Source organism: Vulpes vulpes, chromosome 9, assembly GCF_048418805.1.
Source record: "Vulpes vulpes isolate BD-2025 chromosome 9, VulVul3, whole genome shotgun sequence".
In the NCBI taxonomy this organism is placed as follows: Eukaryota; Metazoa; Chordata; class Mammalia; order Carnivora; family Canidae; genus Vulpes; species Vulpes vulpes.
In genome coordinates, this window is record NC_132788.1 from 37,246,002 (window position 1) to 37,262,647 (window position 16,646).

The window sequence follows — 16,646 nt, forward strand, 5'->3', positions numbered from 1 at the left end:
GAATGTTTGTTAGACTCATACAAGTCTAGCATTTATACAGCCTGCTGGCGAATATATTTTATATCTGTAGTTTACAACAATCCCCCACTGTAATGTGCCTGTCATTATGAGAGTTTAGATATGACATAAGTGATAGATGGTGCCTGTCCTCTGCTCCTGCCCCATTGTCAAGGAGTGGCTGAAGTTTTCATCTCCTTTGGGGTAAAAGGATGGGTGGTATTATGTGTGTTGGGCTGGAAATAAGCAAATCAGTAAATGGAGCTCCTATCACCAATAATCTCCTAGATTACTCTTCCCAGAATAGGTTAACTGGGAGATTCATGGAATCACTGTTTCTTCCTCCTTCCCTTCCTTCTTGAAATCACTGTGCAGGCCCAAGAGCTCATGATCATTCTCAGCAGGTGCCCTACCAACAAGTGCTAGCTGGGGAAAGGATGGATTTGAACTCTCTGCCAGACCCTCCTATATATAGACCCTCACTGGGGTGAGTTTGTTAATTTCGCAGCATGACTACATTTACAAGGTTGAACTCTGGGACCTATACTTGTCATGAGGTTTCTTTGCTTTTAGTGTTCTCCAGATGCAGAATTTTTTAATAAATTTCAATTAATTTATCCAGCTCAGGAGTCAGTATCTGTTTTAAGTCTAATTTATCTTCAATTAGAGAAAATTTTTCACAATTACCCTTTAATCGTTGTCTTTCCTGTATTTTCTCTAGTTATTCCCCTGAAGATCCAGTAGAGCACATTTAAACCATCTTATCCATCATTTTCCCTTCATATTTCTCATATCTTTAACATGCTGTCATGTTTTCTAAGACTTTTCTTACATATTTGTTAGATACATATAAGACATATACTTTATATGTCTTAAAATTTCAAGCTATATAACTTTTTGAATTTTAAAATGTAACTGAATTTCTCATTTCTAAAGAGTCTGTTTGGTTCTTTTCAAACCCATTTTTAAAAACATCATATTGACTCCTTTTCAACATCATCCATGTATTTATGATCTCTTTGTCTCAAACTCCTGGCAAGAACCTATCCAAATTAGGCATGTCAATAAATGATGCTCGAAATTAAGAATGTCATTTAACAACATTTATTTAGTAGCCACAATCCTCAGTTCACTATATTATGTCCCGTGACAAGGATCAAAGAATATTAAAGACCAAATTCCTATCCATAATGTGGTTTTATTTTAAATAATAAATAGGGAACCATGAATTCCAAGTATATAAAAACTGATATTTATGCAAAAATGTATTACACTTCATGTCTGAATCCCTGTCAGTTAAAATATTGATATCTGTATTTGAGAGAAGCCTTTAAAACCCATCAAAATTAAATATACCACCATCAACATATTCTGAAAGATGGTTAACAGGGAAAGAGGTATAATTTTTTAATAACATTAATTATTTTAAATAAAGTGATCTATAAAGGTAATTTTTATTCAACATATGGCAAAATTCAAAATTCTTTATCTTGGAATAATATAGGTTTTGAGTTCTAAGATGATAAAGCATTGCTTCATTAATTTTTTGGTAAAGGCCTTATAAATAGATCGCAAAGTACTCTGCATTGATCCAGTGTAATTTCTTGCCATTATAAATACTACTTTGCTGTTGTCTGACTTCAAAATGCTGAAGTATTGGTATCCTTCCCAATGCTGATTATAGTAAAGATCTGTAGGAAGCAAGCTGAACCAGATAGCCTCTGAAAGTCTCTTCTAGCAAAAGTGTAATACACGGTATCAAATAAAAATGAAAGCCACTGAGTTATGAAAACTATAAGCTAAGAATTTATTAAATAACAAAATTGATTTTTTTAGAAAATTTAAAGAAAGAAAAAAAATTTAAATTGGATATTCCACTTAGTCATTTAAATCATGCCTGTCTAGAGCAAAATCCTTGTTTTATGCAACATAATCAACACTGAGAAATAATAGCAATAGGAGGTTAACCAAAATACTTAAAGTGGGCAATCGTAAAACATGATAGAGGAAGAAATACAATGGGAAAAAATAGAACCAGATGTGGGAGCAGAAATAATGGTAAATAGAGCTCAACTCTGGAAGGACAAAAAGCAGATCACCAGCTTCTTAAAGTGAGCCTGGAGTCAGTATGTTCTGCTAAGGAAATGGGATCCAGTCTCTTAGTCAGCAAAGTAGGTGCACAAAAGTGGAGTGACTCATGGGGTGCCTGGGTGGCTCAGTCAGTTAAGCATCTGACTCAGTTTCCGATCAGGTCATGATCTGGGTCATGGGATCCACCCCTGCATCAGTCTCTAAACTCAATGCTGGAGTCTGCTTGAAATTCTCTCTCCTTCTCTCTCTGCCCTTCCCCACCATGCACTCTCTCTCTTTCTGTCGAATGAATGAATGAATGAATGAATGAATGAAACTCATAAATTAAATAGAGCACTTTCTCCAGCTTCCTCTTCCCTGGGAGACCTTTGGCAGATTACAGTAGAGCCTGCTACCTCTCTCACGGCAAACAACTGAGCACACTAATCTAGTCCATTGTGACTGGGTTTCAAGTTACTAATTATAAACAGTTGAGGAAACTCTGTACTAATTCTAAACTGATTTTATTTTTTTGTTATTTAAATTTAAATAAAAGTATCTGGGGATATGTGCATTCAATGGTTATAATTAATTTATTCAGTATTTACTGAGCACCTACTATGTGCCAGATACTGCCCTAGTTGCCAGGGATGATACAAATTAACAAAAACAATTGAAGACTAACCTCTTGGGGCTTCTATATGCTAAGGTGAGTATTTAAAGTAAGTCAATAAGATATATAGTTTGTCATGTGGAGTTAAGTGTCATAGTGAAAAATAAAGCAGGAAGGAACATAGAGAAATATGCCTTAGTGTTGGTGGAAGGTTGTTATTTAAATAAGATGGTCAGGGAGGACTTCTTAATGATCTTTGAGCAGATAGCTGAGTGATGTAAAGGAGAAGCCATGCATTATCTGGGAGAAGACCATCCAGGCTTCCAGATAAGGGAAATACCAAGTTCATGGTTGGAATATACATAGGTGAGTAAGGGGTACCTCGCTGGCTCAGTAGGTTGTGTCCAGCTCTTGGTTTCAGCTCAGGTCATGATCTCAAGGGTTGTGAGATTGAGGCATCCCTTAAAATTTATTTTAATAAATAAGATAAATTTATTTATAAATAAATATAAACAAAACAACTACATGTGGTTAAGACCAGTGTGACCTGAGCAAGGAATAAGGGGGAGAGTGGCTGGGGATGAAGTCAGGATGGATCATGCCAGTCAGGCTAAACATTTTGAGTTTTACTCCAGGTGGAAGAGAAGCCACAGAAGGGTTTTATAGAGAGGTGGTGGATTATCTAGTTGATGTTTTAAAGAACTGCTCCAGCCCCCTTGTTGGAAATTGATTGCAGGAGATTTGGGATGCAAGCAGAGAACAGTTAGGTGGCTGTTGCAGTCAGCCAGGCAAATGACAATGGTAAACCTCAATCAGATTTTGCCTTATTGGTAGTACTTTAATTCACTGATTTGTTGATGGCTTGGATGTGGCATGGAAAAAGAAAGGGATTAAGAACAACTTAAAGATTTTCGACTTGAGTATCTTAAAGGATTAAGTTGCCAGTTTGTGGGATGGGGGAAAATTTTACTAGGAGTAGGTTAGGAAGATGCAGTCAGTTTTGGTTGGGACATGTAACGTTTGAGATCCAGTTGGGCATAGTAGGAATCTGGAGCTCAAGATGAGTCTGTGCTAGGAACTGGCAAATCCTCGGCTTAAAGATGCATCCATGGGGTGCCTGGGTGGCTCAGTCAGTTAAGCATCCAATGTTGGTTTCAGCTCAGGTCATGATCTCATGGGTGATGAGATTGAGCCCTGTGTCAGGCGTCAGGCTTCCCACATAGCTTCTCTCCCTCTGCCTCTCCCTCAACTCATATTCTCTCTCTCTGTCCCTCCTTCCATTGCTCTGTTTCTAAAGTAAATAAATCTTAAAAAAAAAAAAAAAAAAAAGATGCATCTGCAACTGAGGGTTAACGTAAATGAAGAGAAGAAGTGGTCTAAGGGCTGAGTCTGAGGCTGGCTGATGAAGCAGCAAATGAGAATGAGAAGCAATAGCTATTGCAAGTAGGGTTTCTGGAAACCTAGTGAAAGAGGAAGCAAATGACTCTTTGGCATGTGCTGACCATAGGTCATGTGAATGCACACTTTGCTTAGCAATATGGAGGTCATTGGTGAGCTTACAAAAGTCAGTTCAGTGGGTGGTAGGTATGAAAGCCTGTCTGGGGTGCAGGGTGCCTGGGTGGCTCAGTGGTTGAACGTCTGCCTTTGGCTAGGGTCATGATCCCAAGGTCCTTGGATCAAGTCCCACATCAGGATCCTGGCAGAGTGCCTGCTTCTCCCTCTGCCTGTGTCTCTGCCTCTCTCTCTCTGTGTCTCTCATGGATAAATATATAAAATCTTAAAAAAACAAAAACGAAAACAAAAACAAAAAAGCCTGCCTGTAATTAAGCTCTAGAGAGAAGGAAGACACATAGTTAGACAGTAGGTATAGTCAACCCACTCAAGGAGTTTTGCTGGAAGAAGTAGTGGAGAAGTGGAGATGGTGCTGTAGATATTTATGAAGTGCCTGCTGTCTGCCAGGGCATATGGTGGTAAAAGCATAATCACCATCCTCAGGAGCCACAGGCTGGTGGCTCACCCCTTCTAAGACTGACTTTCCAGTCTTATTTAGTTCATCCTTGTTAGTATTCTTTCAATAATAAAATCCTAGAGGCCTCATATATTACTAGTCCTCTTTCCAACAGGTCTTTTCTGGAAATGCTTTAACAGAGACAGCATGTTTTACTTTTATCTACTTAGCCGAGGTCCCCTTTGGAATTAACTCCTCATTCAAATCATTGTTAAAGAAGAGCATTGGATCACAAGTACTAGATCTTTTCTTAACGGATTCCGTATGTTCATAAGTCATAGAATGTTTTATTAATGTGTAACTCAGAGGGTTCACTCCATCTATCTAGCCTCATTGGGTAACATCGTCCCTGGAATGTAGATAGCTCAGTGAATGTTTGTCAAATTCAATAGTTCTTTCAATTTCTTCATCCACTTATGGATTTTATTGTGTGCATATTACCTGTCTGTTACACTATTTTAGGGACATAGCAATGAACAAGGCTCACATAGAGTTTAAATTCTAAGGAAAAGGAGTCAATAAACAGGTGAATGAATAATCAAAACAGATTCCCAGGACCAAGTTAGAGGGATTTAAGGGCCACCCTCATAACAGAATTGCTTTTGGCTCTCCTATAAGCCACAACAAAATTGTCTCAAATGGATATTAAGGTTTTTCCCATTTTATGTAAGTGTAAAAAAAGCTTTCTATGAAAGGTAGAATAATGGCCCCCAAATATGTCCATGTCCTGATTCCTGGAGCCTTACATGGTAAAAGGGATTTTGCAGTTGTGATTATGTTAATGCCTTTGAGACAGGGAGAATGTCTTGGGTTGCCCAAGTGGGCCCAATGTCATCACAAGGCCCTTATGAAGGGGAAGTAGCAGGATTAGAGTCAGAAGGAGCTGAGGCAACATAAAGACAGATTGTAGCCAAGGAATGTGGGCAGCCTCTGGAAACTGGAAAGAAGAAGGAACAGATTTTTCCCTAAACCCTCCAGAAGGAATATGAACCTGTCCACAAAGACCCATTTTTAGATATCTGACCTCCCTAACTGAAAGACAATAAAATTGTACTGTTTTAAGCCACTAGATTTGTGATAATATGTTACACTAGCAATAGGAAATTATATATAGGAATAGAGATATGTAGCAGTTGGAAACTGTGTACACACATTCTTGGAAAGCTGCTATTTTTACTAATCTGTAGCAATACGGTAAAATAGTGCATTTCCTATAAATTCAGATTCTCTGGCCTCTCTTCCCAATCCAATTGCAGTCTCTCAGCCTATGCTTCACAGAAATTCTGGAGTTGCCTCCATTATTACAGATGATGACATGCACTTTGAAATAAATGTAATAGTGTGAGGCAATTGCAAGTGACTCAGTGCCCAGAGAAGACTTCTTTGAGAAAATGACATGGGAGCTGCTGTTGAAATCTAAGAAGGAGCCAGCAGAGTGTTTCAAGTGGAGACAATGCTCAGGACGGAGGTCTTGGAGTGAGTTAACCTGGTCTGTTAAAGAATAGATGGAGTATTACAAGCAAAAGACAAAATGGTGGTAGATGATGTCAAAGAAGTAAGCAAAGGCCCCTTATGTAGGGTGTGGCAGGTAACAGAAGGATTCAGATATTCTCAGTGTGAGGAATAGCCATTAGAGGGCTTGAAAGAACAGAATGATTGGAGCTTGCTTACATTTTGCACTTTTGGCTGCTCGGTAGAGGATGGTTTCTGGAGGGAAGGAAGGAAGACCAGTTTTGCAGTAGTACAGGTAAGAGAGTTCATAGTGGCTTGAACTAGCGTGGGGGCAAGAGGTGTGGACACATTCAGGATACATGTTAAAGCAGAGCTGATAAGATGAGAGAGGTTTGAAGGGAAAAGAGAAGAATCAAGGATGACTCCTAGGACTTTGGAGAAACTGTGTGCATGAGGTGGACTCTAATGTCAGGAAGATTGAAGAGCTCAAAGAAATGAGTAAATAGGTTATGCCAGTTTTGAAATCAGTAAGCATTCAGGTTTTGAATACTGTAGATTGTCCTGAGTATTTGAAAATCCTACGTGATGAATAGCAGTTTTATATAATGAATTAGAACATAGGAAAACCCAATCATTGAGGTGGAAAGAGATTTAAAGAATTATTTAAGACTATGACTTATTTTAATAAGGACACCTCCAAACCATTCCTAAAAAAATAAATAAATAAATAAGACCTTTGCATAAAAAAAAAAATCCCAGAGGAGAATATTTTATGTTTTGAGTCATCATTTTACTACATTTATAATCAGGAAAGTCTTCATAATCTCTAATCTTCACTTTATAAATTAAAACCACTTTCTTCTTTCCTCTATGTAAAGTGAAATAATGAATAATTCTTTAAAAGCTCCCCATGGAGGGATGCCTGGAGGGCTCAGTGGTTGAGCATCTGTCTTCAGCTCAAGGCGTGATCCTGGGATCCATTGCCGCATCAGGCTCTCTGTAAGGAACCTGCTTCTCCCTCTGCCTGTGTCTCTGCCTCTCTCTGTGTGTCTCAAGAATAAATAAAATTTTTAAGAAATAAAATTAAATAAATAAAATCTCATGGAGTTGAAATTGTTATGAAAATTTACTCTTATTTACAAACAATGAATATTGTAAACATTTGTATGCACCTACACATTCTGATATTTCTTGGAAGTAGGTTAATACTGGGAAATTTTATTATAGGCAAAAATTAGTGTGGTAGGTTTCTTGAAGAGAGCCTTTAATTCTAAGTAATTTAGCAACTGAAGAAAGATGTGATTTTAATTCTTTAACATAAAAACTAAATAATTGGATTCCATTTTTAGAAAGATATATAGGTATCAGCTTGATTTTCCTCCCACTGAATCTTTTAAAAGCTTGGTAAGTTATTTTAGGTTGATGCTTCAATTCCAAGTTTAACTCTGCAGAATTTTGCAAGTTGTCTCTATATACTTATTGATTAAAATCTGAAAATATGGTCACTGGATTTCAAATGGATTGGCCATATCTAAACTATTTTGAATGATAGATTACTCACACTCTGTGTTTGAAATGGTGATGTGTTTCAAAGTAATATTCAATTCTTTTTAAAAATCATCTTAATTTTGGAAATTTATTATTGAGGTAAAAAGTGTTATTTTGTCGTACTTTTAGTAAATCAGCATTGACAAATTCTCTCTCTGTTTCTATCTCTGTGCCTCTCCCTCTTTCTTCTCTCTCCCTCCTTCCTTTCCTCTCTCTAAACTCTATCTCTTCACACCTCTTCTCTCCCTTTCTCTCTCCTTCTCTGTGTCTCTCTCTGGCCCTCCCTCTCTCTCTCAACCCCTCCCTGGCCCTTCTCCCACCCTGCCCCTACTCCATGGCAGATGGTCCGCAAACAGTACACTACAACCACAGAAGGTACCCACATACAGAGGCCAGAGAACCAGTGTGTCTACAAAATTGGCATTTATGGCTGGAGAAAACGTTGCCTATACTTATTTGTTCTTCTTCTACTCATCATCCTCCTTGTGAATTTTGCTCTTACGATTTGGATTCTTAAAGTGATGTGGTTTTCCCCAGTAAGTAGCTTCCTTTCCTGGTAAGCATGTTTTTGCTTGTATCACGTCATCCGTATTGTATTGGTAGAAACCCCTTTTAATGTAATTAATGTTTGTTTTCTGTCCAGATCAAAACAATCAGTAGCAAAATAGTCATACATTTATTTTTTTCTCAATTTCACTATGAACTATAGGGTGTTCAGTTTTTTTTTTTTTTGCTTTTCTATTGCAATTTTTTATGATAGTCATTACCTCTGCATGTGGGAAAATTGTAACCATGTTGAGTTTGGGGTTGACTACATCAAAATTGAGTAATGACTCTTTAATCCATTAATTTGTAAAATTCTATAAATTATGTTTTCCTAATCTCATTAATCCACTAATACTAACTGCCTAGATGCTTTCTCATTTTTTAAAATTTCACTTTAATATACAATAAATTCATGTCCACGCTTCAACATTTAACAAAAGATTTAGTAGATAAAATACTAGTAGTCAAAAGGAATTCATAGTCTGTTTTAAGCATCCTCATCTTTTCAGGATGGCTGGGTAATTTTATATGCTCTGATAATATTTTGTATACTTTTTGAAAAAATATATTCATTTAATATAAAAATGTCCTAATTTTGCTAGATAGTCATAGTGGGAAAAATAGCACATGTACGTCACAGGTAGGTTAATCTCTTCCTTCCTTGCATCTTGAAGATGTGATATAGGTACAGGCTCTTTCCAAGAACAATTGTAGTAGCAATTAGTCTGAAATGCCTTCCTTTGATGAGTCTCCTTCACTTTTTTTTTTTAAGATTTTATTTATTTATTCATGAGAAACACGGAGAGAGAGGCAGAGACACAGGCAGAGGGAGGAGAAGCAGGTTTCATACAAGGAGCCTGATGTGGCACTCGATCCCAGGAATCCGGGATCACACCCTGAGCCAAAGGCAGATGCTCGACCGCTGAACCACCCAGGCATCCCATCTCCTTCACTTTCTATGCAAATATTTCTTTTCTGCCGTTGCTCAATAGCCAGTAGGTACATGATTTATTTTGTTGACATAAATATTTTCTGATATTCAAAGAGGTAAAATACCAATCAAGTCAAAATATACCTTAAAAGGTGTTACTTAAAAAAAAAAAAGGTGTTACTTAATATAATATAAACATATGTTATAAATTGATATTATAAATTATATTAAATACTATAAATTTATGTATTTATGCTATAAATACATAAGTATATTTAAATTAGCCAAATGGAAGTTGTGCTTTCTTCTTTAAAATTTACAAAAAAAAAAAAACGTTTTTACAGTATCACAATAATATTTAGTTTCATTGGACACCTTTGCTTAAGTAGCACAGCATATGCTATGCACATGCTGTGTATCATCTTCATTTTATCTCTGAATTTAAAATACTTTAATATTTTTTGGAGAGTGAACTGAGATTGAAGTCCTCAAATTATAAACTATAGGATCTATCAGAAATGCTTCCTGACTAAAGAGCCCTGCACCCACCACCATGTGCTCCTCAGTTATGCAGAATGTGGAGAGAAAATTTACTAGGAAAAAGACTTTTAGATGGCCTGGGGAAAGAAGCCACCCCATGGCTCTGGAAGTGCGGAGGATGGTCAGATTTTAATAGTCTCTCACCAGGGACCATGGATGGGTTCTATCAATCACCTGGCCATCTTGGCACATGATTGGGCATTCAGTAAATATATCTTGAATGAATGCAGTTGTGTATTATATTAGAAGTATATGTGAATTAATTTTATAAACCATATGTGAACATAAAATGATAGTGTACTTGCTTTTTGCTCTTGTCTTATATCGTAGCCCTGAAACAAGTTTTGGATATTATAAATTTTGATTACATTAAATGAAATTGTGCCAAGCAGCTGAGTCCACTTCAACCTAGGATAGCACATCACAGAGACCAGCACATGTTTTCCTGCCATTGCTGCCCTTCGTCATACCCTGTGCTTTCTAGTTTGAGACATGGTTAGCTCGTGTGGTATTTCCTTCAACACTAGGAAACTGTTGCTAATTCGGGGTTCTTTAGTGGCATCTTTCAACAAAATAGGATGAACGGACACCTATATTCATGGATCAAAAGGGAAGACTCATAAAAAGATTATTCTGCAGAAAGTGCCAAGGGTTGATTAAAAAATGGCGGGTGGACTTTGGGTCATTCTTCTCAAAATGAGATAACATAAATGATGCAATTCTTGTGTGTGTGTGAGGTTGATCCCTTGCTTTGGGAACATTCCATGCATTGTAATGCTGGACATTGTACATTCATTTATGCTCTGATTTTTCCCTAGTTTTAAAGATCTCACTGTATATAGTAATTTAGTTTTGTTTTTATTTTATTCATATATAAACCAGTATCCCTTCTTGATTACATACATGCCAAGGAAGCAACATGAATAAAAGAAACTTTGAAGAGCTTTGGCACTGAAATGATAAATAAAGTCAGGGCTTTCAACATTTGCACAGAGTGATAGAATTTTGAACATGTAACAGCTAGTATATAATTCTCTCCCCAAATTCAGTATAATAACCTATCTATTACCTATATAGTCATTAGTCAAGATAGACTGAAAACTATAATTTCCCAAATTAACAAAGTTTAAAAGACTTTCTCTGCTTAGATCCCCAACATATAGCAATGGCAGGTTTATTAACTTAGACATACTATCATTTCAGTACTCCTGTTCCCCTCCTCATATACTTTAATATTTTACTATAGAAAACAGTAAAGCCAACCACCAGTATCATGAGTATCTCCCAAGCACAGTTCCAGTCTTAGAACTGCAACTTCATGTAACAGAATTTTACATAATTTCTATGTATAACATCTGTTGAACATAAAGTAATATTTAGGAAATTGTAACAACTGATGCCAAACATAAACTTTCTAGAATATTCTGTGTTGGTCATCATAATAGCTAAATCAATTATTCAGGAAAGTGGATGTTAAAAGAACCAGTGCAATAAAGTGCCTCGTTCTGTTTTTCCTTTTTATATTTTCCTTCTGTAAAACTAATATCCAAAACTAGTTTTGGTTAAAGTGTTCATGGTTATTAAATAGTATCCATGATTCTCATCAGTAAGTATATTAAAGCAAGGCATTTTTTAATTTTTAATGACCCAGATAAGATTTTTTAAAAGATTTATGGTTATTTACTTACTTGCATATAAAATATTTTAGCTATTGTAAATAATGTTAAAATAAACATAGAGGTGCATGTATCTTTTCAAATTAGTATTTTCATTTTCTTTGGGTAAATATTCAGTAGTGGAATTACTAGATTGTATGGTAGTTCTATTTTTAATTTTTTGAGGAACCTCCATACTGTTTTCCACAGCAGCTATACGGATTTACATTCCCACCAACAGTGCATGAGGGTTCCTTTTTCTCCACACCCTTACCAACATCTGTTGTTTCTTGTGTTGTTGATATAAGCCATACTGACAGGTGTGAGGTGATATATCATTTTGGTTTTGATTTGCATTTCTCTGATAACGAGTGATGTTGAGCATCTTTTCATGTACCTGTATGTCTTCTTTGAAAAAATTCTGTTCATGTCTATGGCCTATTTTATAATAGGATTATTTGTTTTTCCAGTGTTGAGTTGTATAAGCTCTTGGGTATTAACTCCTTATTGGATATGTCACTTATAGATATCTTCTTCCATTCAGTGGGTTGTCTTTTTGGTTTGTTGATGATTTCCTTCAATGAGCAAAAACTTTTTATTTTGATGTAGTCCCAATAGTTTAATTTTGCTTTTGTTTCCCTTTCCTCAGGAGACATATCTAGAAAAATGGTTCTATGATTGATGTCAAGGAGATTACTGAGTGAGTAGCAGTTTTAATAAGCAAAGGAAACTTCATATGAAGCTCGTTCATCTTGAGTGGCAGCAAGATGAGTAGGTCCCCGCATCTGCCTGCCAGATCTTAAAAGTTTATATAAACCTTAACTAGGTTCAGGTATATATGTTCCTTTACTATGGCAATAGACAATGTTGTTCCTTTTAGGAGGTCAAAAACCTTGAGCACATTTATCCTTAACAAGGATTTAAAATTAATTCACTTTGGAAACCAGACATTAGAAATCTTCTATCAAGAACTTCCGCATTAAGAAATTTTCATTTAGTGAGAAAATAAAGACCTAGAAGACTGCCTCTCTGCATGCTTCCTTAGATCAATGTTTTCCTCATTGAGGAGTCAGAGACCATTCATAGGAAGACAGAAAAATAGTATTAGATGGCATATCACTGACTTTTATCTCAGCCCTGTGATTATATAATCATTTGAAGAGGATTTTTAAAACTCAGGAAATAATGCTGATATATAAATTACTATAGGCTGTCTTTGAATGCACACTGGTCATGTAGGGTTATTAAAATATAACCTTTGTCATGATATTTTTTAAAGATTTTATTTATTCATGAGACACACACAAACACAGAGAGAGAGAGAGAGAGAGAGAGAGAGAAAGAGAGGCAGAGACACAGGCAAAGGGAGAAGCAGGCTCCATGCAGAGTCTGACGTGGGACTCCATCCCAGGTCTCCAGAATCACGCCCTGGGCTGAAGGTGGCACTAAACTGCTGAGCCACCAGGGCTGCCCCTGTCATGATATTTTTTAACACCTCCATTTATTAACACATTGTTATCCCCCATGATCTTTATTTTCTTCATCTGTAAAATACTTGATTTATAACTGATGACACCCTAGTCCTTCCTAATGTAAAATTTGATGCTAATATGCTTTACTGATGGATTTTCAGTAAGTGCTGTTGTCTTATTTTGGAGGATCGAGATTCATGATCTTAGTTTCCTTGCTTTGGACATGTCATGAATGTGGTATGTGGCATGCTACCTCCATGGTCATCTAGACCATGTTATGAAAAGTTAATGAAGACAATCATTTAATGCCTCTATATTATTAAATATCTTTATTTTACTTTTCTTTAACTACCTGGTTTATGTTTGTGGTAGGCACAATTTTAGGAAGGCTCCAATGACTGCCAGTCCTGGTGTTATGCTCTGTGTAATCCCCTCTCCTTGAGTGTGGGCAGGACCTGTGATTTGGCTAGAATATGGCAAAAGTGGTGGGATTAAGTTACATTTTGTAGCAAAGATAAAGAGACTTTGCAGATGCAATTAATGTTCCAAATCAATGATTTTGAGTTAATGAAGAGAGAAATTATCTTGGGTAGGCCTGCCTCAATTGGGTAAAAGATTGAGCCCTTTTGTAAGAGATTCTTCTGCTGGCCTCAAAGGCATGAGAGGGTCTGTGAGAGACCACGTGGCAAGGAACGAGGGGCAGCTACTCAATACTGAATGTGACCCCGAGCAGAGAGCCAGCAATAAAATGGAGCCCTCACTCCCTGCCTTGCAAGGTAATGAAGTCTGCCAATAACCACATGAGCTTGGAGGAGAACCCCAGGTCCATAAAGGAACCCAGCCTAGTGGCAGCGTCAAACCCTAAACACTTCCCAGAATCCTGGCCTATGGAAACTTGAAGAAGAAATATACATTGTTTTAAGCAGCTTACCTTTGGGATAGTATGAATACAGTGTTATCCATTATGCAAAGAGTATTTAATTTCTCTTTTACTAGATATTGACAAACAGAAAACAAAGAGAAAAACTCTAAAAGTACCTGAATGAACTTACCTGATGATCGATATTCACAACCATTTATTATTAGCAATTATTTTTTAAAGATTTTATTGATTTATTTCAGAGATAGAGCAAATAAGAGAGCACAAGCAGGGGGAAGGGTAGAAGGCGAAGGAGAAGCAATAAAGCAGCAATAAAATAGTAATATTTTAGGCTAATCTAATAATGTTTTAAACACTCACTACCTGAGAAATTATTTATTTAGCAAGTAAATTTGGTTTTGAAACTCTTTTTATTATGTATGCCTATTTTTTCACTTTAATAGCAAATATGTTCTTGCCTACATTGTCATGATAGGTTGATAATTTCATCATAATTGAAGAAACATTGAATATATGTTTTGATATATTATCATGAAGAAAGTTTATATTTAAGAGGCTCTGTCTTCTTTATTTTAATAACTCCTAAAAGATGTACATAGACTGCCCAACCCCTTTATGTCCGTTAACTTAGTTCATCCTTATAATTACCCTATGAATTTGTATTTTACAAACTAAAGAATTATATATTTTATTTTGTAGATGTCAATGATAGGTGTATCTTAACAAATACCAGGATCCATGAAAATCAAGAACACCTAAGCCAGGTCTTCAGAGCTCTCCCATACCCTTCAGAAAGTAGTACCATGAAGACTACAGAGATTCGGTATCCCCACACAGTGTCCAAAAAAAAGCCCTACTGCATTCTCCCTATCCAAGTTTGGAACTAATGAAATGGAATAAAAAGAGGTGATAGAGCTCCAAATAATATCTGTATTACTGATAAAAGTTAAGTGGAGGGCACAGTTTAGATCTGCCTGAACATCTTGTGCCTCAGAATTAGGTCACCCAAGAAGTCACAGGCAGCATAGGAAAACTTCAGACATGTTTCCAGGGGCTCAGACCTGATCATCATGTCATTCTTCCTCATGTGCTTTACTGTACCAATAGCAGACTGGAAATCTGGGGGCACATACATCCCCAGGGAAGGAGGAGCTGAGCCAAGGGTCTGCTGCTTTTCCTAACTCACCAACCATGCAGGACACTCCTCCTGCTTTGGGGTGCAGCAAGGGACCAAAGGGCTTCTGTGTTGGGAGGTCCCTCCCACATACCCTGCTTAAGAGGGGCAATCAGTTAGGATATAAATTAGAAGTTTGGGAACCAGAAATGTGCAGGAGTGGGAAGCCCATCCAGCCACCTTGGGGACCTAGTGATCCTTTATCCTGGTCATACCAGCATGCCTCTTCCAGCTGTTTTAAAAGCTCTGTCTGTAGCAATTTGAGAAGAAGAGATGCCTCCAAGGTATTCATCCAGTCTTATTATGGAAAAATCAATTAGTGGATTCCCTTCTGTATTGAACTAAAAACCACAGTAGCTCTTAAAATTCTGTTGATCTCTTTGACCCAGTGTTTTCGCATACATTATTCCCTCTGCCTAGAACGGCTACACACACACAGGCACATGTATCATTAGAGAATCTCTGCTCAGACCAGCACTTCCTTGCAGGGGTATATTCCTCAACCACTCCTATCCACAGGCTAAGACAGACTTCTCCTATTATTCTCTTTTCTAGGACTCTATTTTCCCCATCTTAGCACACATCAAAATTTGATTTTATATACATTTTTGTGGTTGTTTAATGTCTGCTCACCCATTAGGATCATGTCAGCTGAGCTCAGTAGGCCCAACATCTACCATCTTGAATAAATGATGGATTGAATGAAGAATGAGAGCATTTCCCCTGTCCCCTTTAATGAAATTGTTGTTATATGTTCTTAGCACATGAATAGAGAAGGAGTCAAGGCAACTCAGAAAAAGCGAGGATGATTAAGGAAGCGCAGAATAATCCAGACACTAAAGTGCAGATTAGAGAGGAGGCTGGAGGGTTGGCACATCATGGGAGTGAGAAGAGTAGCTCTCATGCTCTTAAGGTGCATGACAGTTACCCGGGAAGGTCCTTAGAAATAGATATTGTGAAGCCACTTCCCAAAGATGCTGGTTAACAGGTTCTGGAGTGGGGCTCCAGGTTCTTCCAGGGACCCGAGTCTGCAGACCAGGTTCAGGAACACATTGTCTTAGGGTCATTCAGAGTATAAACTACTTTCAGGGAATACAGTATTACTCACATGGGGTCATTTATCCAGATTTCATGTTGTTTCGTATCTTATATATTCTTTTTTTTTCTTTAAGATTTACTTATTACAGAGAGAGGCAGAGACAAAGGCAAAGGGAGAAGCAGATTCCCTGTTGGGAGGTCAATGTGAGACTCGATCCCAGGACCCCAGGATCACGCCCTAAGCCAAAGGCAGATGCTCAACCACTGAGCCATCCTGGTGCTCCTATATTATATATTCTTAACGGTTTATGCTGAGATGCTTTGCAATGTAGAGGCCTTCTGGTTCTTAACTGATAAAATGAAAATGGAAGAATATACCTGAATGAGCTAATACAGAACAAGACATTGAAACTTTGTCTAAAGAGCAGTTACCCTCATTACTGGTCTCACTAACAAATATATTGAATAACATTACATTTATAAAGTGAAATTAATTCCAAAAGAAAAGATGACATGTAAGCTACTGAAATTGAAATCTTTTCTGTGTTGATCCCTGATGGTTTATTGAAGAGGTCAAATTTAGCCAAAATAAATCACTTATGCTAGAAAACTCTCTGCTGGAATGTTTCAATATTCAACAAATGTTTTATGAGTTTGGGCAGAGGTTTTATTTTAAAATATCTTACTGCAGTAGCAAATGAAAAAAGAATTACTATCATATG

General features: G+C 37.0%; 1 protein-coding gene across 2 annotated transcripts in view; it reads left to right on the plus strand.

Moving 5' to 3' along the window:
- Nucleotides 1–16,646, plus strand: part of SGCG (sarcoglycan gamma) — a 125,964-nt gene that overhangs the window by 38,799 nt on the left and 70,519 nt on the right. For both annotated transcript variants that reach the window (XM_025996664.2, XM_025996665.2), the window contains exon 2: nucleotides 8,030–8,224. In XM_025996664.2, coding sequence (XP_025852449.2) covers nucleotides 8,030–8,224 — 195 coding nt within the window. The remainder of the gene's footprint in view (nucleotides 1–8,029; nucleotides 8,225–16,646) is intronic.